Source organism: Rhinopithecus bieti, unplaced genomic scaffold, assembly GCF_001698545.2.
Source record: "Rhinopithecus bieti isolate Rb0 unplaced genomic scaffold, ASM169854v2 scaffold_31527, whole genome shotgun sequence".
Taxonomy (NCBI): domain Eukaryota; kingdom Metazoa; phylum Chordata; class Mammalia; order Primates; family Cercopithecidae; genus Rhinopithecus; species Rhinopithecus bieti.
In genome coordinates, this window is record NW_016813959.1 from 2,517,379 (window position 1) to 2,541,696 (window position 24,318).

The following is a 24,318-nucleotide window of genomic DNA, read 5'->3' on the forward strand; positions in this document are numbered from 1 at the left end:
CAGTGAGCTGAGATCATGCCATTGCACTGCAGCCTGGGCAACAAAGCAAGACTCTGTCTCAAAAAAAAAAAAAAATAATAATAATAATAGTAATATTCTTTCAGTTGATTCTCTTAACTTTTCTAAGTAGACTATTTAATCAATCTGCAAATAATAATAATCTCATCTTCCCTTGTCGTCCTTGTATTTTTCATATTGTATTGGTTAGAACTTCTAGAGCAAAGCTAAATAATATCGCAGTTAAGGCAGTAGTGTTCTATTCTTAGTTTTTCTTTCTTTTTGTGTGTGTGTTTCTTTTGTTTATAATTTCCCCTATACTGTACTACTCATGTTTATTCTGCTTTTAATCATTAACACCATGAGCTTTATTGCTAGATTTTTCTAACATCAAACTGTTCTTAAATTACTAGAATAATTTCTACTTGTTGATGGTATATGGTCCTTTTTAATGTAATTCTGAGTTTGCTAATTTTTTTTTTTTTTTTTTTTTTGAGACAGAGTCTTGCTCTGTCGCCCAGACTGGAGTGCAGTGGCGCGATCTCAGCTCACTGCAAGCTCCGCCTCCCGGGTTTACGCTATTCTCCTGCCTCAGCCTCCCGTGTAGCTGGGACTATAGGCGCCCGTCACCTTGCCCGGCTAGTTTTTTTTTTTTTTTTTTTTTTGTATTTTTTAGTAGAGACAGGATTTCACCGTGTTAGCCAGGATGGTCTTGATCTCCTGATCCCGTGATCCGCCCGTCTTGGCCTCCCAAAGTGCTGGGATTACAGGCTTGAGCCACTGTGCCCGGTCAGCTAATATTTTTGAAAAGATTTTTAGATTTATAATTCCTAAGTAAGATTGACATGTGGTTGTCTTTGTCATGCTTGTTACCAAGGTTATGGTAGCTTAAAATGTGAATTAGGCTTTCCATCTTTTTTTGTGCTCTAGAAACTGTCTTTAATTATGATAATGACACTTTTTTCCTGATTACAAAAATGATCATTTTCTTATAGAATGTTAGAAAATCCCACTACTTAGATAGAACCACGGTGCTTTCATGTGTTTGTATTTAGTTCCTAGGTTTTTTCTCTGTTTGGGTGATATTTTATTTTATGACTTGATATTTTTCCTTTTCATAAGTTGTGATGAATATCTTTCTATGTGAACAAATTGAGATTTGAGCCATAATTTTTAATGGCTACATACTGCGTCTTTTATCTCCTGAATGCTTTTGGTTTTTGATTTTGTGGACTCCTCTTCGTAGGCCTGGTGTGTGTGTGGCTTTTTTATTTGCTTCTTTTGCCCTTTTCTCTTTGAGTGTAGAGAGATCTGTTTTCCTTGGTGTTGCTCCCCAACATTGTAAGTGGTTCTTCCTTGGTTCCCAGGGGCAAGGGGATAGTTCAGGTTAGACTTTTCTTGGCTGCTGGTGCCTTGGAGGTCTGCTGGATGTGTGCAGTCTGGGCCAGCCTCTAGCACACTGGCTGGTTTTCCTTGGTGTGAGTCTGCAAATCCAAGGAGGGCGTCCACTTGAGTTATGTAATTGCTGCTTTTGACAAGGTAGCAAAGGAAGAAACCTGTGGTATTCTGTCTTTTTAACATGTCTCTGATTTCATCCATGGGTGAATATGTTTTAACTTATACAGGCAGTTTTTTCACATTTCCCAATTCCTGAGAGACCTCTTCTCGCCCTCTTCTCCATCCTTTAATGTAACAGGTTAGAGTCACAGACAAAAATTTCCTCTGGGATGACTGGAGAAAATTCACATACTCCTGGGAAAAGAGTCATGTGTGTTTCACATTCCTCTTGCATAAAAAGAACACATTGCCGTAAAACGTTTCATTGGATTGTAAATTTTACCGGTTGTTTAGAGAGCCCGGTGGGCATGGTAATGGGACTTCACGCTTTGTCATTGGAAGCCTGGTTGAGAGAACTGTGGGTTTTTGCTCTGGAATGAAGACTTGGGGAACACAATTTCCTGCATGGTTCCAAGGCAGATACGTAGGATCAATGGGTAGAAGCTCAGGCCACAGGATTCAGCTGATGGTGAGAGCTCACTGATAGTTTCTAGTCAGTATCAGTGTTCCAGTCTGGCTTGGCTCACCACTTGGCCAGGATGTGGAGCGGGTACAAGCTGTAAGTGGGCAGCTGGGCCAGGGCACCACTGAGCCTCCTTCCAGCCCTGAGTTTGTCATGAGGGACTGAGTATCTATCTCTTCCAGCCCTGGTTTGATTGAATCATAGCCCGTGAAGTAGTGTTTATGTGATGTAATTTCGTGGATTCTGCGCTCTGGACTAGAATACTTAGGATGTGTTCTTTTCTTTTCAGCTTACCGTGACAATCAGAGCTTTGTTGCAGAACCTGAAGGAAAAGATCGCCCTTTTGAAGGACTTATTGCTAAGAGCTGTGGCAACACATCAGATGTATCCATGTAAACATTTCCACCTCTTTTCTAGAGTGGGAGGAAAAGCAGTCGTATTTTAAGAAAGGAAGGAATCTGGGCCACCCAGATTTTCCCACAGCTTGAGGAAGACCTGGTTTCCAAAATATTGCCTGTAATCTTGATTTCTATTTTCAGTGTCTGTTACATGTTTTACAGTGAATATGCTGGCAAAGCAAGACCCACCGAGGGAATTAACTTACTTGGGTGTAACCTGTACAGTTCAGGAAGCTAATGCTTTCCATCAGTGCTGTATTTACGGAGCCCCGCACTGCTCCCTGTCTAGACCGCCTTGACCATAGCTGGCTACTGCTCCAACAGGAAAACTTCCATGATCATCCTAAGCTGTAATTCTGCTTCTGGGAGTTTCCAGAGTTTTTAGTGATCATTTCTTTTCGGAGATGCCAATACCAGTAGAAACCATACATCTCTCCCTACCCCCGTGTTTATGTAGATGATTGAGATGTGGCTTGTTTGCCTTATTTTTCCTCCAGAGGCACAGACTCTGCCTCTAGTATGGGAGTTTGAGGGGAAGGGGTGGGGTGGGTCTTCCTTGAAGTAAGTTATGCCGTCATCTTAACCTCCTACCAAGTGGTAAAATATTATTATTATTTTTTTTTAGAAATTCATAATCTGGACCAGGTGCAGTGGTTCATGCCTATAATCCCAGCACTTTGGGAGGCCGAGCACTTGAGGTCAGGAGTTCGAGACCAGCCTGGTCAGCATGGTGAAACCCCGTCTCTACTGAAAATATAAAAATTAGCTGGGCATGGTGGCGCACGCCTGTACTCCCAGCTGCTCGGGAGGTTGAGGCAGGAGAATCACTTGAACCTGGGAGGCGGAGGTTGCAGTGAGCCGAGATCATGCCACTGCACTCCAGCCTGGGCAACAGAGTGTGACCCTGTCTCAAAAAATAAAAAAAAGAGAAATTCATAATCTGATCAATTTAGGAATATATACATGACTTGTTACCTACACTAACCCTTTACACCGGAGTGTATATTGGTTTGAAAACTTACCTCAAACTGGTCTTCTCTCATCATTTCTCTAAAATGTCAGTAGTTCATGCCAAAGACCCAATTTTTTGTATTTCAGGAAGTGGATACTGCCAGGTTTTAAATATATGGAAATATGGGAATACAACTTTTTAGATAAAACAATGGAAAGTGTTCTAAAATTATTTTCCCCATTGTTACCCTTTTATATTACTAGGAAAGTTGGCTTAGTTGCATGGTTTTCTAGATATTCAACTATTGATCCACTAAGGTTTAAAATAAAAGTTTAATTTCAAACATTTAGGGCCTTGTTTTTAACACAATTGGAATATTCTGAGATACTTTACCTTCCATGTAGTGTAATTTGTTATGGCACAGTTGGTCTATCATATAAAGGGTTTTTATTTTACCCAAATCAACAAGTCCTAATATACAGACCTCACTGCACCATTGTGCCGAGCTAATTTTTTTTTTTTTTTTTTTTTTTTTTTGAGAGGGAGTCTCATTTTGTTGCCCAGGCTGGAGTGCAGTGGTGCAGTCTCGGCTCACTGCAAGCTCTGCATCCCAGATTCACGCCATTCTCCTGCTTCAGCCTCCCGAGTAGCTGGGACTACAGGCACCCGCCACCACACCTGGCTAATTTTTTTGTATTTTTAGTAGAGACAGGGTTTCACCGTGTTAGCCAGGGTGGTCTTGATCTCCTGACCTCGTGATCTGCCTGCCTTAGCCTACCAAAGTGCTGGGATTACAGACGTGAGCCACCATGCCTGGTCTAATTTTTGTATTTTTAGTAGTTTCAAATGGGCAGTTCTATTTCCTCTGCTTTCAGTACTAAGCACTGGGAAGTCTACACATGGCAAGGTGTGTAAATTCATGTTAGTGTTACCTAAAGCACATATATTAGAAAGGTAACTACATATTGTTTCATGATGTCATATGCATTGGCTTCCATTTAGATAACATTATTAGTCACCTTGTTTATGTGCTAAACCTACTGGGCAAGAAAAATATACAAATTAAGAGCTTTTTCTTTTTTCTATTAGTAATAATTTCTGCTAGTTATTACAGAGTACTAAACATACCACAGTTATAATTGACTCTGTTCTCCTAAATGCTTACAGTCTGACCATCTGTTGAAATCTCACAGGTTTTTGGTTTTGTGGTCATCTCAGAATTACTTCCCAAATTATTGAATTAAGGAGTAAGCATCAAAAACACTGAACAAGAGTTATTTAAAACATTACAAAAATATTTAGGGGCCTTAATGTGGATAATTTAGAATTTACTAGGAGACATCAAAAATTCAACTGGAATACAACAACTTTCTTTAAAATTCTATTTATTTTTTTCAAATAATTGATCTATTTCTACTGTAACAACTGCAGCCAGTACTAGGGATGGCATTTAACTAATCCACCCCATGAGGGCGCTCATAAACCTGTGTATTTTTAGGGAGGCCACCTCTTTTTTTTTTTTTTTTTTTGAGATGGAGTCTCACTCTGTCGACCAGAGTGGAGTGCAGTGGCACAATCTCACCTCACCGCAACCTTCACCTCCCGAGTTCAAGCGATTTTCCTGCCTCAACTTCCTGAGTAGCTGGGATTACAGGTGCGTGCCACTGCACTCAGCTAATTTTTGTATTTTTAGTAGAGATGGGGTTTCACTATGTTGGCCAGGCTGGTCTTGAACTCCTGACCTCAGGTGATCCGCCCGCCTCAGCCTCAGGTAATCACGCCTGCTGGGATTACAGGCGTGAGCCACTGTGCCTGGCCACAGAGGACACTTTTGATGTAAGGGAAAGGAGGTAGCGTATATATTATGAAGGCCTCTTTTTAATTCTCATTCTGTTCCTCCCATCTTCCCTTCCCCTAACCTCCATCTTCTTCCCAAACATTTAAAATAATTCTCTGGCAGTTATCCTCCAGATTTAAGATAGATAGCAATCTGTGAGTCCTAATAATCTCATATTATTAGATTTTTTTGGTGTTTCCTTCTCTTCTTTACAAAAATAGGTACTGAGGCCAAGTTAAACTTTGCACCGAAAGTCACTGATGAAGTTGGAGAGATAACCCAGAATTCCGGCAGAGGAGGTTTTTTGTTTGTTTTGGTTTTTTTTTTTTAGACAGTCTCACTCTGTCACCCCGGCTAGAGTTCAGCGGCGCAATCTCGGCTCACTGCAAACCCCGCTTCCTGAGTTCTAGTGCTTCTCCTGCCTCAACCTCCCGAGTAGCTGGGATTATGGGCATGTGCCACCATGCTCGGCTAATTTTTGTATTTTTAGTAGAGATGGGGTTTCACCATGTGGTCCAGGCTGGTCTCAAACTCCTGACCTCGTGATCCACCCACCTGGGCCTCCCAAAGTGCTGAGATTACAGGTGTGAGCCACTGCACCCAGCCCCAGCAGAGGCATTTTCTACACTGAGGAGAGGATTCTTGGAGAGCTTTAGTCATTTCCCAGGACCCCACAACTAGGAAATGGAAGAACCAGGTTCAAACACAGGGCTGTGTGGCCCCAACGTGAATTGTTTAAAAGCTGAATTATACTTTAGTAGAAATAATACAGTCAGCTGTCACCTGGCATGTCTTCAACTAGAATTCTCTATTAATTGTTGTGTTGCTGGACTGCCAAGACAAATCTTGTTTATAATACAAATCTTCAAGAACCTTCTTAACTATCAGAAGATTAGACAGTGTTCACTGTGGTTTATTAGGTATACTTTATGATGTTGAGAAAAATGTTTGTTCATAAATCCCCAATGGAGTGACTTTTTAATCCTTTTTTTGAGGCATAATTAATGTTTGGTGACTTTTTTAATGTGAATATTTGAATACCACGTTTCCTTACTGTGCTGCATAGTTACGAGTTTATGATCCTTAATAAATTTATGCCTTTCTACATTTGTGAACGTGTCCAAAGAACACTAGGAGTTGCCAGAAAGATAAGTCCTATGCAAATACTTTCTAAACATTGAAATTCATGGAATTAAAGCATGAGATGTTATGCTCTCTCCTGAAAAAGTGTTTTTCTCCTGGCAGGAGTAAAAGTCAAGTTAAAATGGAAGTTCTGTGCTTTTGAATCCGTTAGTATGCAATTAATAATCCGAAGTCTTGCAGTCAGAGAGTTAAATTCTGAAAGGCCTTAACATCTGTTCACAGTGGTCTTTGAGACAGGAACTATAATTGCCTCACCAGCTGAGAAGAGGTGTATGCTATGGGAGGCTGCATGTGAAATTCCAGATAGTACTAAACAGACTTAGTACCATCTTCTTAGCGCAGGCTTCACATGAAACTTACCCTTTTGTTGGCATTTCAAAGGAGGCCGCACCTTTACTTATTTTAAAGAGAATAAAGAAAATCTCGGCCGGGCGCGGTGGCTCAAGCCTGTAATCCCAGCACTTTGGGAGGCCGAGACGGGCGGATCACGAGGTCAGGAGATCGAGACCATCCAGACCAACACGGTGAAACCCCGTCTCTAAAAAAAAAAAAAAAAAAAAAAAAACTAGCCGGGCGAAGTGGCGGGCGCCTGTAGTCCCAGCTACTCGGGAGGCTGAGGCAGGAGAATGGCGTAAACTCGGGAGGCGGAGCTTGCAGTGAGCTGAGATCTGGCCACTGCACTCCAGTCCGGGCGACAGAGCGAGACTCCGCCTCAAAAAAAAAAAAAAAAAAAGAAAATCTCTTTACAAAGGGGTTTGATGTCAAAAAGTACTTTGGTGTCTTGGAAGAAGGCCTTTGGAAATAATTTTTAAAAATCTATAAAAGATAGGTAAGTTGGGCCGGGCGCGGTGGCTCACGCCTGTAATCCCAGCACTTTGGGAGGCCGAGGCGGGCGAATCACGGGGTCAGGAGATGGAGACCATCCTGGCTAACACGGTGAAACCCTGTCTCTACTAAAAATACAAAAATTAGCTGGGCATGATGGCGGGCACCTGTAGTCCCAGCTACTCAGGAGGGCGAGGCAGGAGAATGGTGTGAACCTGGGAGGCGGAGGTTGTAGTGAGCCAAGATCGAGCCACTGCACTCCAGTCTGGGTGACAGAGCGAGACTCCGTCTCAAAAAAAAAAAAAAAGATAGGTAAGTAGATAGATAGGTGCATAGACAGATGTGGTGATTACTACATAACAAACCCCAATGGATGTGGTTGTGGAGAGGCTGACTAAACAGATTTTACAGGTATCCCCTGATAGCTCCAGTGGAGGAAGACTGGTTCTCAAACACTGCCTGTCCCTCGGTTTACACTGATACTTGGTAATGTGAGAAAAATAAGGAGAAGATAGTGTTTATGTAGTGGAAGTTTTCTGATTTATAAGAACTTTTTTCTGATTTAAGACAGGATCTCACTGTGTTGCCTAGGATGGAGGGCAGTGGCAAAATCCTAGCTCACCGCAGCCTCAAACCCCTGGCCTCAAGTGATCCTTCTGCATCAGCCTCCCAAGTAGCTAGGACTCCAGGTGTAGGTCACCATGCCCGGCTAATTTTTTGTAGAGATGGGGTCTTGCCATTTGCCCAGGCTGGTCTCGAACTTCTAGTCTCAAGCGATCCTCCGCCTTGGCCTGCAAAATGTTGGGATTACTGGTGTGAGCCACCATGCCAAGTCTGTTTTCTGATTTATACAGAACTGTTACATGGTTCTTTCTAGTTTTTGGTGTTAAAATCTCCTTGCTTTTTTACCATGATAGTAAAAGTAGACAGTTTTGTTTCTTGTTTCCTTGAACACCCATACCTGGCAAAATGTATAATTGGTAATTCTGTGTAAGTTACACCCCCCCTAGTTTTTTTGGACATATTACTGCTCCATGAAACCTGAATGTCTAGGCGCCATTGGTATAGTGGGAACAACATTGGCTTTGAAAGCAGAACGATCTGAGATCAAAGACCAGCTCTGCCACGTGCCAAGGCCAAACAGCAGTTTAGCCTTTCTGGACCTTAGTTCCATTATCTGTAATGTAGGAATAATCATGCTTTGCCAGGTTATGGTGCAAGCTGAAGAAAATCTTTTTAAAGCCCTTCACAGGACTAGCCCCCCATAAGGGTGGGTGGTGAATAAAACGTGGTTACCAACACTTACCCCTGGGGAAGTTACTTAACCTCTTTGTGCCTCATTTGTGGAATGGGATGCTAGAAGTCCACCTGGCGTAAAGGCTTGTTGTGTAAGGATGAGATGATATGCATACAGAGTGCTTCAGATATACTGAGTCCTCCTTGAGGATTAGCTGCTATTGATTATTTTATCATTATTGTAAATATTTCAGCTACCACTGAGAATTCACAGGTCGTCCTTTCTTTATGGAGTTTTTTTTTTTTTTTTTTTTTTTTTTGAGACGGAGTCTCGCTCTGTCACCCAGGCTGGAGTGCTATGGCCGGATCTCAGCTCACTGCAAGCTCCGCCTCCCGGGTTCACGCCATTCTCCTGTCTCAGCCTCCCGGGTAGCTGGGACTACAGGCGCCCGCCACGTCGCCCGGCTAGTTTTTTGTATTTTTTAGTAGAGACGGGGTTTCACCGTGTTAGCCAGGATGGTCTCGATCTCCTGACCTCGTGATCCACCCGTCTCGGCCTCCCAAAGTGCTGGGATTACAGGCTTGAGCCACCGCGCCCGGCCTCTTTATGGAGTTTTTAATGATGCATGGTGGTTATATCAAAACAAACACACAAACAATGATGGTATTAAAATAGTACTTGCAAAATGTGATTCAGTGCTTTCCAGGAAGGTAAGGACTTGGCTGGTACATTCATAATATTCATTAGAGTTTGTCGTGACTTAAAAAAAGAAAGCTGGAAAAGTCTTTTGACCCTCTAAAAACTTTGAACTGTTCCCTTGCCAGTTTCTTCTTTTTTGGCATGGAGAAGTAATTATCTGCAAACTTCTTCCTTTGCCAGAGCAGCTCTTTCACAAAATAAGGCTTACCTAAATTCTATTTTTTTTTTTTTTTTTTTCCGAGACGGAGTTTCATTCTTGTTGCTCAGTCTGGAGCACAATGGTGCAATCTCAGCTCACTGCAACCACCGCCTCCCAGGTTCAAGCGATTTTCCTGCCTCAGCCTCCCAAGTAGCTGGGATTACAGGTGTGCACCACCACGCCTGGCTAATTTTTGTGTTTTTGGTAGAGATGGGGTTTTGCCATGTTGGCCAGGCTGGTCTCAAACTCCTGATCTCAGGTGATTCACCCACCTCAGCCTCCCACAGTGCTGGGATTACTGGTGTGAGCCACCGTGCCTGGCCTAAATTCTTAAGCCTTATACCAAATATACGAGAAAATCCAGGTGCTGGAGTGGGATTGGGTGTCCTGTGGATCCAGTTGCATATTCACCCTGCTCCATCTGTAGTTCAAATGCTTACCAGGTTACAGCAGAGAAACTGGGCTTATGCATGTTGGTAGTAGGTATTAGTAATATGAAATCAGGATCCAGTTTTATTTACAACTGTTTATATCCATGAATTGGCTATAATTACATGTAAAATCAGCATAGCCAAGGACAAAGTACTACGATAGTTAGCTCTTCTCTTTCTTTTCTTTGTCTGTTCTCTTATCTTCTTCCTTGGCTGTTCACCAAGTTGGTGGAAGAGGGAGGGGATCCCCAGCACTGGCCACTGACTGTGTGCTGTACTTTTTTTTTGTTTTGAGATGGAGTCTCTGTTGCCCAGGCTAGAATGCAGTGGCACAATCTTGGCTCACTGCAACCTCTGCCTCTCGGGTTTCAGTGATTCTCCTGCCTCAGCCTCCTGTGTAGCTGGGACTACAGGTGTGTGCTATTACACCCAACTAATTTTTGTATTTTTTTTAGTAGAGACGGGGTTTCACCATGTTGTCCAGGCTGGTCTCGAACTCCTGACCTCGTGAACCGCCCGTCTCAGCCTTCCAAAGTGCTGGGATTACAGGCGTGAGCCACAGTGCTCAGCCTATGTGTCCTACTTTCTGCTTGTCCTTACCATCATTTAGGCACACTCTTTCCCACTACCCTACTTTCCCCAACTGCTACACACCTGTCCACATACATGCTGTATAGATTGTTTCCTGGATGATCCTTTGACCTCTTACTAACAACAACCCTTATATAGCAAGGGTGCTGTGCAGATGGTCCATTAATCAATTTATTCTCATTCCATCTCCCTCCTCCGCATCTCTTTATGCTCTGTTCTCTCCATAGATTAAAATAAAATATAAAACAAAGAGGCAGAGTGTTCCTAATTGGATTGTTTTCCAGATTTACAGAGTCCCTGGGAATATTCTGAATTCATACGCACAGTATTGTTTTTATCAGGATTCTAAGAAGTGGCAAAGTTAAGTCAGCACCTCAAGGTGGAGAAGTCCCCAGAATGTTTGGTGGAAAAGCTGTGAGCTAGGGTAGAATGACCTGGGCTCTCACCTAGCATCGCTGTTAACCCAGGCAAGTGACTTAGCCATGCTGGTCCTTAATTTTCTGGTCAGCAAAACAAGAGAATTGGGATTAAGGCCTCTTCTAGCATCAACTGTGTGGGTTTCCGTCCTTTTGTTACTCATCGACAAAACATCGTCATCAAGTTTTACTGTTTCTGAAACTGATGTTCTTTGCTAGCTCCTTCTTAACATAAGTTTAAATCTGTAACTAGTATCTGCTGATTTTAAAATGTACCTTTGTTTTTATTACAAAGCGTATTATACTTTCTACTGATACATTTCTCATTAGTTGTTACCAATGACTCCTCTTTCTCTTCCTTATTCTTTTTCTGTCTCATCTCATTCTTCATAGTTAAGTGTTGATGGTTAGTAGCTAGTGTCTCAGACTTTTCTAGGCTGGAAATATATGCATATGTAAATAAGAAATTCTTTTGACTATAAAGGGATTGTATTATACATATGGTTCTGAAGCTTGTGTTTTTATTGATTAGCAGATGATAGAGACAAACATTAGGAAACAATATTCGGTGAAACATCAGTCTCCCTTATACCCTTAATCCCCAGTTGTCCTTCCTTAGAGGCGATGTTTATATATCAGAAATGTTCTGTGTATATATACACACATAAATAGATACGATTTTTTTTTTTTTTAACAAAGTGGGAGCATACTGTTCACTGTTTAGCTCCTTGCTGCTGCTGTTGTTTTTCCTCTTTTGGTTTAATGTTATATTTTGTAGATTATTCCATGTCAAATAATTCATGTAAACACTTAGTAAGTGCTCAGAAATGTTAATTATCATTATCAGCCCCCTAAGCAGCTTTCCTATTCTTGGCTGAAGGCTACAAAACATTCCATTGTACAGATACACTAGTTACTTACTGATATTTCCAGTGTGGCTATTATAAATAATAGTTCAGTGGACATCCTTGCTTCTAAGTCCTTGTATGATTGTATCTGCAGGAGAAATGTCTGTTGAAAGACTGTACCTTTTACATTTTGTTAGGTATTTAGAAGGCAATTTAGCAGTTGGTTGAACCTGTTTGCATTACTATCAAGAATGTATGAGGCGGCTGGGTGTGGTGGCTCACGCCTGTAATCCCAGCACTTTGGGGGGCTGAGGTGGGTGGATCACTTGAGGTCAGGAGTTCCAGACCAGCCTGGACAACATAGGGAAATCCCGTCTCTACTGAAAATACAAAAATTAGCTGGGCGTGGTGGTATGCGCATGCAATCCCAGCTACTTGGGAGGCTGAGGCAGGAGAATCACTTAAACTCCAGAGCTAGAGGTTGCGGTGAGCCAAGATCATGCCACTGCACTCCAGACTGGGTGACAGAGGGAGACACTGTCTCAAATTAAAAAAAAAAGAAAAAAAAAGAATGTATGAGGTCGGGTGAAGTGGCTCATGTCTGTAATCCCAGCACTTTGGGAGGCTGAGGCGAGGGGATCATGAGGTCAAGAGATCGAGACCATCCTGGCCAACATGGTGAAACCCCGTCTGTACTAAAAATACAAAAATTAGCTGGGCGTGGTAGTGGGCGCCTGTAGTCCCAGCTACTCGGGAGGCTGAGACAGGAGAATCTCTTCAACCCGGACCCGGGAGGCGGAGGTTGCAGTGAGCCGAGATCGCGCCACTGCACCACTCCAACCTGGAGACAGAGCGAGAATCCATCTCAAAAAAAAAAAGAAAAAGAAAAAGAAAAGAAAACACTTTCGTAGTTTGCATCAAGAAAGCTAGTATGTAAAATTTTGTACTTAGTCCAAGGGAAGTGGCGCCGGTTGTTGACAGACGCCACTTCCCTTTTTGCTTCATGCGCGCCTCTGCGCACGCGCCGCACTCTCGTCCACCTGTTGGTGAATTGTAGGTTTCTTTGCAAAGACTACATTTCCCAGAAGGATGGTTTTTGGTTTTAACCACCACTTATGAATTGTTGTGGAAAAGATGTTAGAGTTTATCTAGTGTTACGTATAAAGAGAGAGAGATCCAAAAAGGTGGAATAACTGGTTCAAGAGCATAATGGTAAGAATAGGGCTACAACTCTGCCTTTGGGCTCCTGGTCTAGCATGTTTGCTAGAATCACACATTAAAATTATTCTCTTTGTAATTTTCTTTACAGATTATGCAATGTATTTAAATAGTGAACTGATGGTAGCAATTTATAGAGCAAATCTGTTACATAAAGTAGCACTTTATAAATATTCTAGGTGTGTTAATAGATATTAACATGGAAGAAAGAGAACAATATAGAGAACTTCTCTCCCCAGCGCCCCACTTTTTTAAACAGAGCATCTTAGGGTATTAATATGTAGGAAAACGCCCTGGAACACTGACATGTATAACTCAAAACCTAAGGAATCACTGAGCCAGGTTGCACCACTGGCAGGAAAAGTCATTTAAATTTGGTCACTGGGGCTGGGCATGGTGACTCATGCCTGTAATCCCAGCACTTTGGGAGGCCAAGGCAGGCAGATCACCTGAGGTCGTGAGTTCAAGACCAGCCTGGCCAACACAGCAAAACCCTGTCTCTAATAAAAATATAAAATACAAAACTTAGCCGGGTGTGGTGTTGCATGTCTGTAAGCCTAGCTGTTTAGGAGGCTGAGGCAGGAGAACTGCTTGAACCCGGGAGGCAGAGGTTGCAGTGGGCCGAGATCGCATCATTGCATTCCAGCCTGGGTGACAGAGCGAGACTCTGTCTCAAAAATAAATAAGTTTGGTCACGGGGAGCAAAGTAATATTTACCTGGTATATTTCTCAGTGAAAGAACTTGTGTCGTGATCCATGTCAGTGTTTGTAAGTCTCTCTGTGACAGTCCTGCCAAGGTCCTTTAGCTGACGACCTGATGAAGGTGAAGGTCAGAGTAGGAAAAGCACAGGAGTGGTGAGCATCCCTTCTGGGTAGTAGTGATTACAGTCTGTAAAAGCCACAACTGACTTGAAGAGCTAACTTAATAATGTAATAGTTAAAACGAGGTCATTTATTCACCATTGGACCTTAACAAGATGTCTGCAGAACACAGCTTGAAGGGGACCGAAGACAGAACCTCTTGGATGATCTTGTAACTCGAGAGAGACTACTTCTGGCATCCTTTAAGAATGAGGGTGCCGAACCAGATCTAATCAGGTAGGATGTTTTCATTTACAGGGATTACTTGGTGGGTGAAGACTTCTTTGCAAATATTACAGCTGTTTCCTGAATGGCTTACTTTAGGCATTAAATCAAGCAAAATCTATTCTATTCATTTATGGTGTTGGACTATAATTTTCTACTCAATTTAGTTTTCGTTAATTTTCTAGGTTCAGTAAACCAGGTATGTTCAGCTGAATCCCATCTTGGGTGGAACATACTAAGGGAGACTGTGGGTGAAGTCAGAACATTTCTTTGGCATTCTTTGAGTTTTCTGCTTTGTTAACTGCCTTCTGAACTCCCGAAGTCACTACTTCTCTGTGTGGGCAAAGGAGTGTTTTTGTTTTTGTTTTTTTTAAATTGGCATATTGAAAAAATGAGTCCTAATAAGACTGGTCCGGCGCCCACAGAGGCGGAGGAGTTGGACCCTCCTCCCCGTTCTTCGCCAGTGAGTGATTCATGCTTCAAAGAGCCGACAGCTGCTCTGAGCCCGGCTCTGCTGGAAGACCCCGTGGACGGGTCCGGCTTTCCAAGGCTGAGGCTGATGAACCGTAAATTGCTACATCTTTAAAATTGGCCTCCCCCTGTTTCTAGAACTTCCTTAGCTTCATCATGGGAACCATCACAGAAGGCAATGAGCTTGGGTGGAAAGCCGCCTCTCCTCGTCTTCCACGCTAGGGATGATGCATTTATCGTGGAGAGGAGCTTGTTTCTAGTTAGTTCCCAGTTAGGAATAGTATGACTTCCCAAGGGCAGTGGTTTTGGACCCTAGTCCTGCATTATCAGACTCCATCTCGGACAAGTGAACCCGAGTGGGATTGAGGTGGAGGGGCAGGGGGCAGGGAGGTCTCAGGTGATTCTAATATACAACCCGGATTGCAAACCACTGCCTAGAACAAGCTGAAGAAAATGAAACTGATTTTCCTGTGGATCCCAGTCTTCTCAGGAGCAGTTTCCAAGGTTCCATGAAGAAACTGTGAAATACGGAAAGGTAGATGGGATGTTAAGTTGTTTCTGTGAAGAAATGAACCTAACGAGTCAGTGCGGGAAGGGTGATACTCTTTTGGCAGTCTCCTGGGCAGGGTTTAAATGAAGACAGAAGCCTGTGGTGGGCCAGTCTACTGTGGTTCCCCATATTTCCCTGGCATATTCAGTCCCAGGGTACAGGGGTGAAGGATGTGGATGAAGGCGGTGTTCCAGGTTAGTCAAAGAGAACAGGTGAGCAGAGGAATCCGAGGTGGAAAGAGAGTACTGTCGTCTGGGTGCAGTGGCTCACGCCTGTAAGCCTAGCACTTTGGGAGGCCGAGGTAGGTGGATTGCCTGAGCTCAGGAGTTTGAGACCAGCCTGGGCAACAAGGTGAAACACTGTCTCTACTAAAATACAAAAAAAAAAAAAAAAGCAGCCGGGCGCGGTGGCGGACACCTGTAGTCCCAGCTACTCAGGAGGCTGAGGCAGGAGAATTGCTTGAACCTGGGAGGTGGAGTTTGCAGTGAGCTGAGATCACGCCACTGCACTCCAGGCCTGGTCGACAGAGCAAGACTCCGTCTCAAAAAAAAAAAAAAAAAAAAAAAAAAAAAAAAAAAAAAAAAAAGAACAGAACTGCGTTTTACAAGGGGCTTTACACTGAAGGCAGAGTCTTTTTAGTCAAGATATTAATAAGGGCATAGTTAGGACGGGGAGCTTATTTCATAGAGGAATGGGGTCATGTGGAGAGATGATGGTCAGAAGGGGCAAAATATTCAGACTGTTCTGCTTGGTAGTGATGAGGCAGTCGTGCTAAATAGTTCCCATTTGAGAAGAGCGTGCTTTGCACCAGACTCTGCTCTTTGCTTGTCATTAATGATGCTGAAGGAGCCAACCTAGGAATTTAGGCCAAGGACCTCTGAAGTCCTCCCACCGGGTCCTTCTGTTTTCTGTTTTGTTGGTTTTTGGTCCCCGCTTGCCTGCCTTTGTCACCCTTCTTCTCTGATCATCTCTGTGTCCTTTGAACTGTGACTGGCTGATAAGCAGCGTCAGCATTACCTGGCAGCGTGTTACAAACTCAGAATTTCCAACCGCAGTCCCAAAGTATGGAATTAAAACTTGCATTTTAACAAGATCATCAAGTGATTTGAATGCACATTATAATTTGAGAAATATTGCTTTGTATCATTCTTTTTTTTTTTTTTTTTTTTTTTTTGAGATGGAGTTTCGCTCTCTCACCCAGGCTGGAGTGCAGTGGCACAATTTCAGCTCACTGCAACCTCTGCCTCCTGAGTTCAAGTGATTCTCCTGCCTCAGCCTCCTGAGTAGCTGGGATCACAGGCGCATGCCACCACGCCTGGCTAATTTTGTATTTTTGGTAGAGATGATGTTTTACCATGTTGGCCAGGCTGGTCTTGAATATCTGACCTCAGGTACTCTGCCCGCCTCAGTCTCCCAAAATTCTGGGATTACAGGCACGAGCCACTGTTGCCGACCTGTGTCATTTATTCTTAATCGTGGCAGTTTGCATCAGAATCCCCCAAGAGAATGGAAAAAAAAAAAAAAAAAAGAAATACAAATGTCTAGACCACATACTTGCAGAGTCTGATTCATAGTCTTGAGCGAGACCTGGGCAGCAGTAAGGCTGGGGAGACTGCCGGGTGGATTTAGTAGATGGCAGGGTTAGAACGACTGCTCTGTGTCATGATGTACTAGTCATGAGATCTATAGCATGTGTCTGCTATTTGTTTTTTTATATGGTAGGCACTATGCTAAGCTCTGTATGTGCATTTGCTCAGGAGCTCTTTATAATATCCCATTTTGCAGAAGAGAAACTGAGGCTCGGAGGGTTCAAGATTCTAAAGCTAGTCAGTCACAGAACTTGGATTTTAGCTCTGAACTCGTAACCATTGCACCATAAAAAGAGCTGGACGAGGTGTTAGAAGGACCCAGTTCTGTAGCTTTCTAGTCCCTCAGTCATCTGGGCTTTGAAGTCATTGACCTTAGACTGGGGATACATGTGCTGCCCATTTTTCATTGTTGTTAGGACCAGATGAAGTGATTGCTATGAGATGGGCTTTGTAAACTCTAAGACCTTTATAAATATGAGATGTTATTACTGGAGCATTGTGTCTCCATCAGGCTAGGAGGGAGCTCATGCTGCCTCATTGCTTTGGAGATCTTCTGTCCCTCGTGTCAGGCCCTTGAGTGTTCAGAGACCTGGTCTGTTTGACCCCAGCATATGCAGCACCTGGTCCTCTGCCCTCCATTCTCCTCTTCCACATCTCATTTATTCCGTGTCTGCTTCCCTCCGTGCCCAGCTTGCTGCCTATTGTCTTATTAGTGAACAATCTCATTAATTCTAGCAGTAGAATCAACGGCTGGCAATGTCCTGTCTTCTGGAGGTATTTTAACCAAAACCTCCTTAAACCCTAGGATTTAAACCACAGTGAATTAGTTGATAGGAATGTTTAGGGAATTTGGCAGGTTCGTGTCAAGTGGTTTGTTTGGATGGAGGCCTTCTGAGGAACTCTTGGGTCCTGCCACTGGGACTGCCTTCTGCTCTTCATACCTATAAGGCTGATCCATGTGGTGGACTAAAGCTGTTGCTTGTTGGTGTGTTGGTGAGTGGCTGAGTGGCGTGGGGACAGAGATCATACTGGGGAGACACTGTCAAGCAAAGGTAACTGAATCCCTGACGGTTGAAATAAAGTAACTGGCCAGACCTAATTACGTGCTGTCAAGATGAAACCAAGGGCAACATAGAGATTGGTGTATCTTTTCAGGACCAGAAATCTAGGATAGATCAGAATAAGCTTCTAGAAGAATTCTTTTTAAAAAGAATGTAAGCCCTGTCAAGGAGAAATGACTCCTGTGGAGTGATTTGAAGAAGGTAGACATGGACATAACACACAACGATGGTCCGTTCCGGATGACATGGAGTCTGGCCAAGAGCGGGAAACCAATGTGGTGACTGGACATTGAGCACCACGAAGAAAGAAAGTCATTACAGATATAGAGAAAGGAGAATGACGTCGGTGGCCTGGAAGGTGAATTTCCCCTTCACTTCCATTGATGAATCCTTGTTGGGCTAGGATTGCTTTAGACCCAACACCCTAACAGGAACGTGTCCACATGTGCTTGTCCAAAAAGTGCAAGTCCTATAGACATTCCAGAGGAGTCTGATCAATAAGAAAATTCATACTAGAAAAAACCACTCTCCAAAGCTATGTAGAAAAGTCCCCAGGAAATCTGCTCAAGGGCCATGAGAACAAATACCCAGCTAGCGTTGCTCCAACTGGTCAGTTAAGATGGCACCATGTGGACTTATTGAGGACCAGCAAGAAGTGTATGGTTGAGTGAATGCTAAAGCCGAAGTGGACTGCCAGAAGCGGATTTTCTTAGATTTGAGGTCAGAGTTGCTGGTCTTTGATTTCCTTCACCTGCCTACGTGAGAGTATTATTTTTGCCTTCTTTACCCCTAATCCCCATCCTTGAGACCTCCCCTTCTTTCCCCAACTTCTCGTACCTAATAGTTCTCTTGCCTGGACCTAGCCTTCTGAGGACCTTAATTCAGTTGTAAACATGACTTGTTCATTATATGACATGTTCAATTACAGTTCGATTGTATCCCCTTCCCCCCTGATTGTCAGTTGCCTGGTCATTTCTAATACCAGCTGTTAGGGAACGCTCAGCTCTCTATCTTTGGAGAAACTCATTCGTTTCTCTGCCAGTTGGTTTCTGTAGTATCTCCAATGACTTACAGAGATTTCCTTAGCCCTCTCCATAGTTAATTCCCAGTTCCGGGCTCCTCCAAGATTTTCGTTTGCTTCTCTAATCTCTGGATTCCTCCAGCATTTTTCTTTGCTTCTGTAGTTCTTGGTTTTTGGGGGGGTCAGTTGGGTTGCTTTGTCACTTTGTGGGTGCAGGGTAGGTGTCTTTCCCTTAATTCATGACGTCCAGAAGCACAGTGGCCAGAAAGCCTTGTCAGAACTTTGAAATGTTGTAGACATGCTCACTATGGCACATTTTGTCATTAATGCTAGACCATGACCACAACACATTTACTGTTAGAGAACTGGGGTTAATCTGCTAATCAACATTTCTCTAGTAACTGACAGCAATGCCGCAAGATCAGTTTATGTTACCAGGACTCGCTTGGGACCTGGTGAGCCTTCCTTCCTAGAGCCCCCACCTCTGTTTCCCTCTTTCTTGTTTACTTTGTGCAACCCTCTTTTCCTCTCTTTTTTCCCCATCCCTCGTTCCTGAGAGCCTTTCCATCCCTCTTTTCCCTCTTTTCTCTTCCTCCTCATATGTGGCCTTATTAGGGAGAGTCAAGTATGGTCAGACTTCAGTTTGAATTAGCATTTCCTTTAAATAGACATTAATGTGGCAATCACATAATTGAATGCGTAACTTGTCATGTGACAGAATCTTAGTTTTACCTTACGGATTACTGGTCATTATTCTAAAGCAGTAAGCCTTGGTCTCAATAAGCAATGGTTGACTAATTTAGGGTATTTGGAAACTTGTTAAAGAAGTCTCTGCAACAGTGTGTCTTAGAAGAAGATAAGCCCTGTCTCATAAAGCAATGACACAGCTTCTGATTTAAAACCTTCCCGCCCTTTATATTCGAGAGCATTGCTAAATCTCACAATTAGTTAGATCTTTGACTGTAAAGAAAGGAAAAAAACAACAAAAACCATTGCATACTCCACTGCTCTGTGACCATCTCAAAGATTATGTGATTAACTCAGCTGCAGTGGGTGGCTAATTGGCTGAGCTTTAATCTTCACACCACCAACTATGTCGAGGATTATAGGGAATAGGAAGTTGTTTAGAGTTTGAGGTGGTAGTTGTATGTCAGGAAGGATATATTAACAAGCAGACCAATTGCTAAAATCAAAAGAAGGTGATAATGAAATGGCTACATTTTCTCAGAGTGCAGATTTTTAAAATTTGATTTTAGAGATAGACTTTTCTCTTGCACTACTGACAAACCATGGTTATTTCCAGTGTCTAATTCATATCACTGTATTGGTAGTCAAGATGGGCTAAAGAAAAATATACATTAAATTCTAACATTAAAAATGCTCCTCCCCATTTTAAACTGTTGAATGTTTTATTTCAATTTAAATCTTGGTTTATAAGAAGGATGATTTATGTCCCATAGTACTTAGATTTCCTGAAGACTCATTGATTTGTACTTCATATTGCTTAATGTTGTTAGCACGTGACCAACCTACTCTTCTAGAAGAAGGAAGTGGCCAAGGAATATACATCCATATTATAAACCCCCTTCTGTCTTTTATTTATGTCCCTGAAATACAGGGACTTCCTAGCTTTTCTGACATGCAAGGGTGTGCTGAAATCAGTACAGATTTGCTTTGTCCTCTAAGTGAATGTAGGGATAGTTGAACCCCAAGAAGTTGTTAAGTGCAGTCAAGAATATTATAATTTCCTGCTAGTTTAATGAAAAATAGGTAAGGAAGCAAAAATGTGAAGCAAACCTTCATTAAGTAGATCTTTATTGAGTGCCTGCTGTGTGCTATACACTGATACTGGAAGTGTAGTGGTAAAAACTACAAAAGCACCTACTTTTTGCAGTTGAGCTACGTACGGTCCAGGGAGACAGACAGGCATGAAATAAAGAACCATATAATCAGTGAAATATATTCAAAAAAATAGATTATATTTTGAGAGCATATTAGTGGGAAGCTGATTTAGCTAGGCAGACTATGGTTAATACTTAACTGTTTTTCTTTTTTGCAAGTGTGTATTTTGTCTCTTGGTCTATATTTTAAATACCTAAAGGACAGAGACCAAAGCCTAGCACAATTTTTAATAAATAATTGCTCAATGAATGAGCGTCTTCACACACATTTCTGTATCTGCGGTAACATCCAGCCCAGAGTTGGGTATACAGCAGGTGTGTTGTTGATTCAGCACGTTTTTGTTGACGGAAAGGTTAACTGAGCCAGGAGGCGATAGACTGTGTTAACTAAACAAACCTGCGAATGTCACACTTTTAATACATGAAAGCTTTTTTGCCTGCCTCATGTAAAGTCTGTCACGTAAAGCTGCCTCCGAGCTTCAGGTTGCTTCCTTCTCTGGGCTGTGCTCTCATGACACAAGGCCTGCGTGTTCCCCATGACTGGAGAAGAATGAGGGTCTCATATCCGTCTTCTATGCTTTGGCCTGCAAGTTTCACACACTCAGCCCCTTACCCATAACTAGTCACGTGGCTCCAACCTAGCTGTGAGGGCGGCTGGGGGATGTAATCTTTCCGTATACTCAAGAGGAGGGCCTGGTGAAGCATGAGCTTTATCTCTGCCTCCTTGATTATTTTGGGTAGTTTGATGGAAAGACAAATAGCTTTGGTACATAGTCTTGCTGCTTTCTTCTTGAGCAACAACTAGAATCAGAAGTTACTGAAACCACGCAAGGTGGACTAAGAGGTGTCTATGGGGGGGTTAGTTTGTCATTTATAATGCCTGTTCTTGGCCGGGTGCAGTGGCTCGCGCCTGTAATCCCAGCACTTTGGGAGGCCAAGGCGGGTGGATCATGAGGTCAGGGGTTTGAGACTAGCCTGGCCAACGTGGTGAAACCCCATCTCTACTAAAAAAAATAAAAAAATTAGCCGGGCATGGTGGCGGGCGCTTGTAATCGCAGCTACTCAGGAGGCTGAGGCAGGAGAATCTCTTGAAACCAGAAGACAGAGGTTGCAGTGAGCTGAGATCGCGCCACTGCACTCCAGCTTGGGCAACAAGAGCGAAACCCCGTCTCAAAAAAAAAAAAAAAAGTCCATTCTTGCAGAGTTCAGAGTTTACTCAGGAAGGGGAAATGTACACAAAGACAGATCACAGCACAGTGGAATTAGTGCAGATGGGTGTGTAGAAGCGTGATGAAGACCAGAAGGGAAGGTTGTTTCTTCAGCGTTCAGGGGAGGAGGACAAAGAAGTCTGGAAAAGAAGGTTGTGCTTATTGTCCTGACCCACTCTGACTGATGTTTGTTAAGGGGGTGCCTGGGTTTAGCTCTCAAGACTAGTGTAGCAGTTGGCTGCCCTCAACCACGTATAACAGATAACCCTACTCAAAATGGCTTAACTAGGGAAAAATGTCCCATGAAATAAGTTGCAAGTCAGAGAAGTGAGAGGGTTGATTGACAGCCCAGTGGTGCCATCAGCGCTTCGGGTTCTTGCTGTCTCTTCATTTCCCTTTGCCTCCCAATACTCAGTGTTGGCTTTGTCTTCTGAGTGACTCCTCTCGTGGTCTCAGAATAGCTACAGCAGTTCCCAGCCACACTCCAAGCATAACAATAGAAGAGAAAGGAGAATGTGTTTTGCATGAGTAATATAATTCATATGGCTAAGACATCTACAAAGCATTGAACAGGATTCAGTGAAAAATCTTCCCACGATGTCTCCTCCTCCTCAACATAAGTAATTACTCTCAATAATTTTTGGCATATCCTTCCAGGGTTCTCTTAAGCGCATACCAGCAAATAGGAATGTATTATTTCTCTCCATCTTACGCACTTGATAACATATCATACATAGCATTCTACAACATTCTTTTGTCACCTGATCAAATATCTTGGAGATTTTCCCAATCGTGACATAAGGTTTTGTGGTTAGTTTTTGTAGCCTTATAATATTTCATTGTATGCATTTACTGTCATTTATTTAACTAGTCTCATATACATGAGTATTGTGTTTCAGTCTTTTCTATTACAAAACTATAGTAGTGAGGGATTTTGCATATGTGAAAGTATATCTCTAGGTAAGTTCTTAGAAGTAGGATGACTAGAGGCCGGGCATGGTGGCTCATGCCTGTAATCCCAGCACTTTGGGAGGCCAAGGCGGGCGGATCATGAGGTCAGGAGATCAAGACCATCCTGGCTAACACGGTGAAACTAAATACACTAAAAATACTAAAATACAAAATCCCTACTAAAATACAAAAAATTAGCCGGGTGTGGTGGCGGGTGCCTGTAGTCCCAGCTACTTGGAAGGCTGAGGCAGGAGAATGGCGTGAACCCGGGAGGCAGAGTTTGCAGTGAGCCGAGATTGTGTGTCTGCACTCCAGCCTGGGTGACAGAGCAAGACTCTGTCTCAAAAAAAAAAAAAGAAAAAAAGTAAGATGGCTGGGTCAGAGGGTATGTGCATTCGTAATTGCAATAGCATTTCACAAGTTATTTTCTAGCAGGGTAGAACCAATCTAGACTCGTGCCAGCAATTTTTGTGAGTGCTTGTTTCCCAACAGTCTTTCCCAAAGAATGTTGTTACTTTCGTATCCTACTCCAAACTAACCTATAAAGAGAGCTTTATATAGTAATATCTTAGTAGAGTTTTATGTAATTATTATGTATAACTATAGTGAACCAAGGTTATAAAGACATTCTCTTGTGTTTTTTTTCTGGTACTTTTGTGGTTTTATAACTGTTAAATCTTTGATCCCTTTGGAATTTAATTGGTGAAGAGTATGAATCCTGCATTTTCCTACTTAGCTCTATTCTATTTTTGTGACTGACTACATTTTTTACTTAGTAGTTCATTTTTCTCATCTTCAAATGTAAGATGCTGCATTATCATAGAATACATTCCCATATGTATTTTGATCTATGTCTGGACTTTGTAATGTGTTCCATTGGTCCTTCTGTCTACTTATATGCTAGTACCACATTTTCTAAAATATGGATACTTTAAGTTTTAATATATGATAGGACAAATCTGCCATTAAACTTCTTTTTAAGAGTTTGGCTTTTTTCTTCTTTTTGTGGAGACAGAATCTCACTCTGTCGTCAGGCTAGAGTGCAGTGGTGCAATCTCGGCTGACTGTAACCTCCGCCTCCTGGGTTCAAGCCATTCTCCTGCCTCAGCCTCCCAAGTAGCTGGAATTACAGGTGCCCGCCACCACGCCCAGCTAATTTTGGTATTTTTAGTAGAGACGGGGTTTCACCATGTTGGCAGGGTGGTCTCAATCTCTTGACCTCATGATCCATCCACCTTGGCCTCCCAAAGTGCTGGGATTACAGGCGTGAGCCACCGCTCCTGGCTGAGTTTTGCTTATTTTTTAACACGAATTCTAGAATCAGCTAATGTAATTCCATAAGACAGAACAATTCTTTAAAAAAAAATTGGGATTGTGTTAAATCTTGAAATCCCTTACAATGTTGAATTTTCTCATCCAAGATCATGGAACTTTTTTGTTTGTTTGTCTCTCCAAGGCATTTTTCAGGTCTTTCAGTAACATTTTCTTCAAAAAAGTGTGACATGTTTCTCGTCAAATTTATTTGTTTTTTAAATCTTTTTGGTTGCTCTTTTAAATCCAAGTTTTTTAAATTGTACTTTTCTATTGTTTATCTGAAAACTGTTGATAATTAATATCTGCTATTAATATTAAAGTCACTTTTTTTTTTTTTTTTTTTTTTTTTTTTTTT

The 24,318-nt window shown here is 42.5% G+C and overlaps 1 protein-coding gene across 4 annotated transcripts in view; it reads left to right on the forward strand.

Annotated features, from left to right (window-relative positions):
- The window catches only part of STX8 (syntaxin 8), a 350,582-nt gene that overhangs the window by 17,159 nt on the left and 309,105 nt on the right, over positions 1-24,318 (forward strand). For all 4 annotated transcript variants that reach the window (XR_001880919.1, XR_001880918.1, XM_017849241.1 and 1 more), the window contains exons 3-4: positions 2,307-2,401; positions 13,799-13,909. Coding sequence is in view for 2 of the 4 variants with exons in the window: in XM_017849241.1 (XP_017704730.1) it covers positions 2,307-2,401; positions 13,799-13,909 (206 nt within the window). In the remaining 2 variants the exon portion in view is untranslated. The remainder of the gene's footprint in view (positions 1-2,306; positions 2,402-13,798; positions 13,910-24,318) is intronic.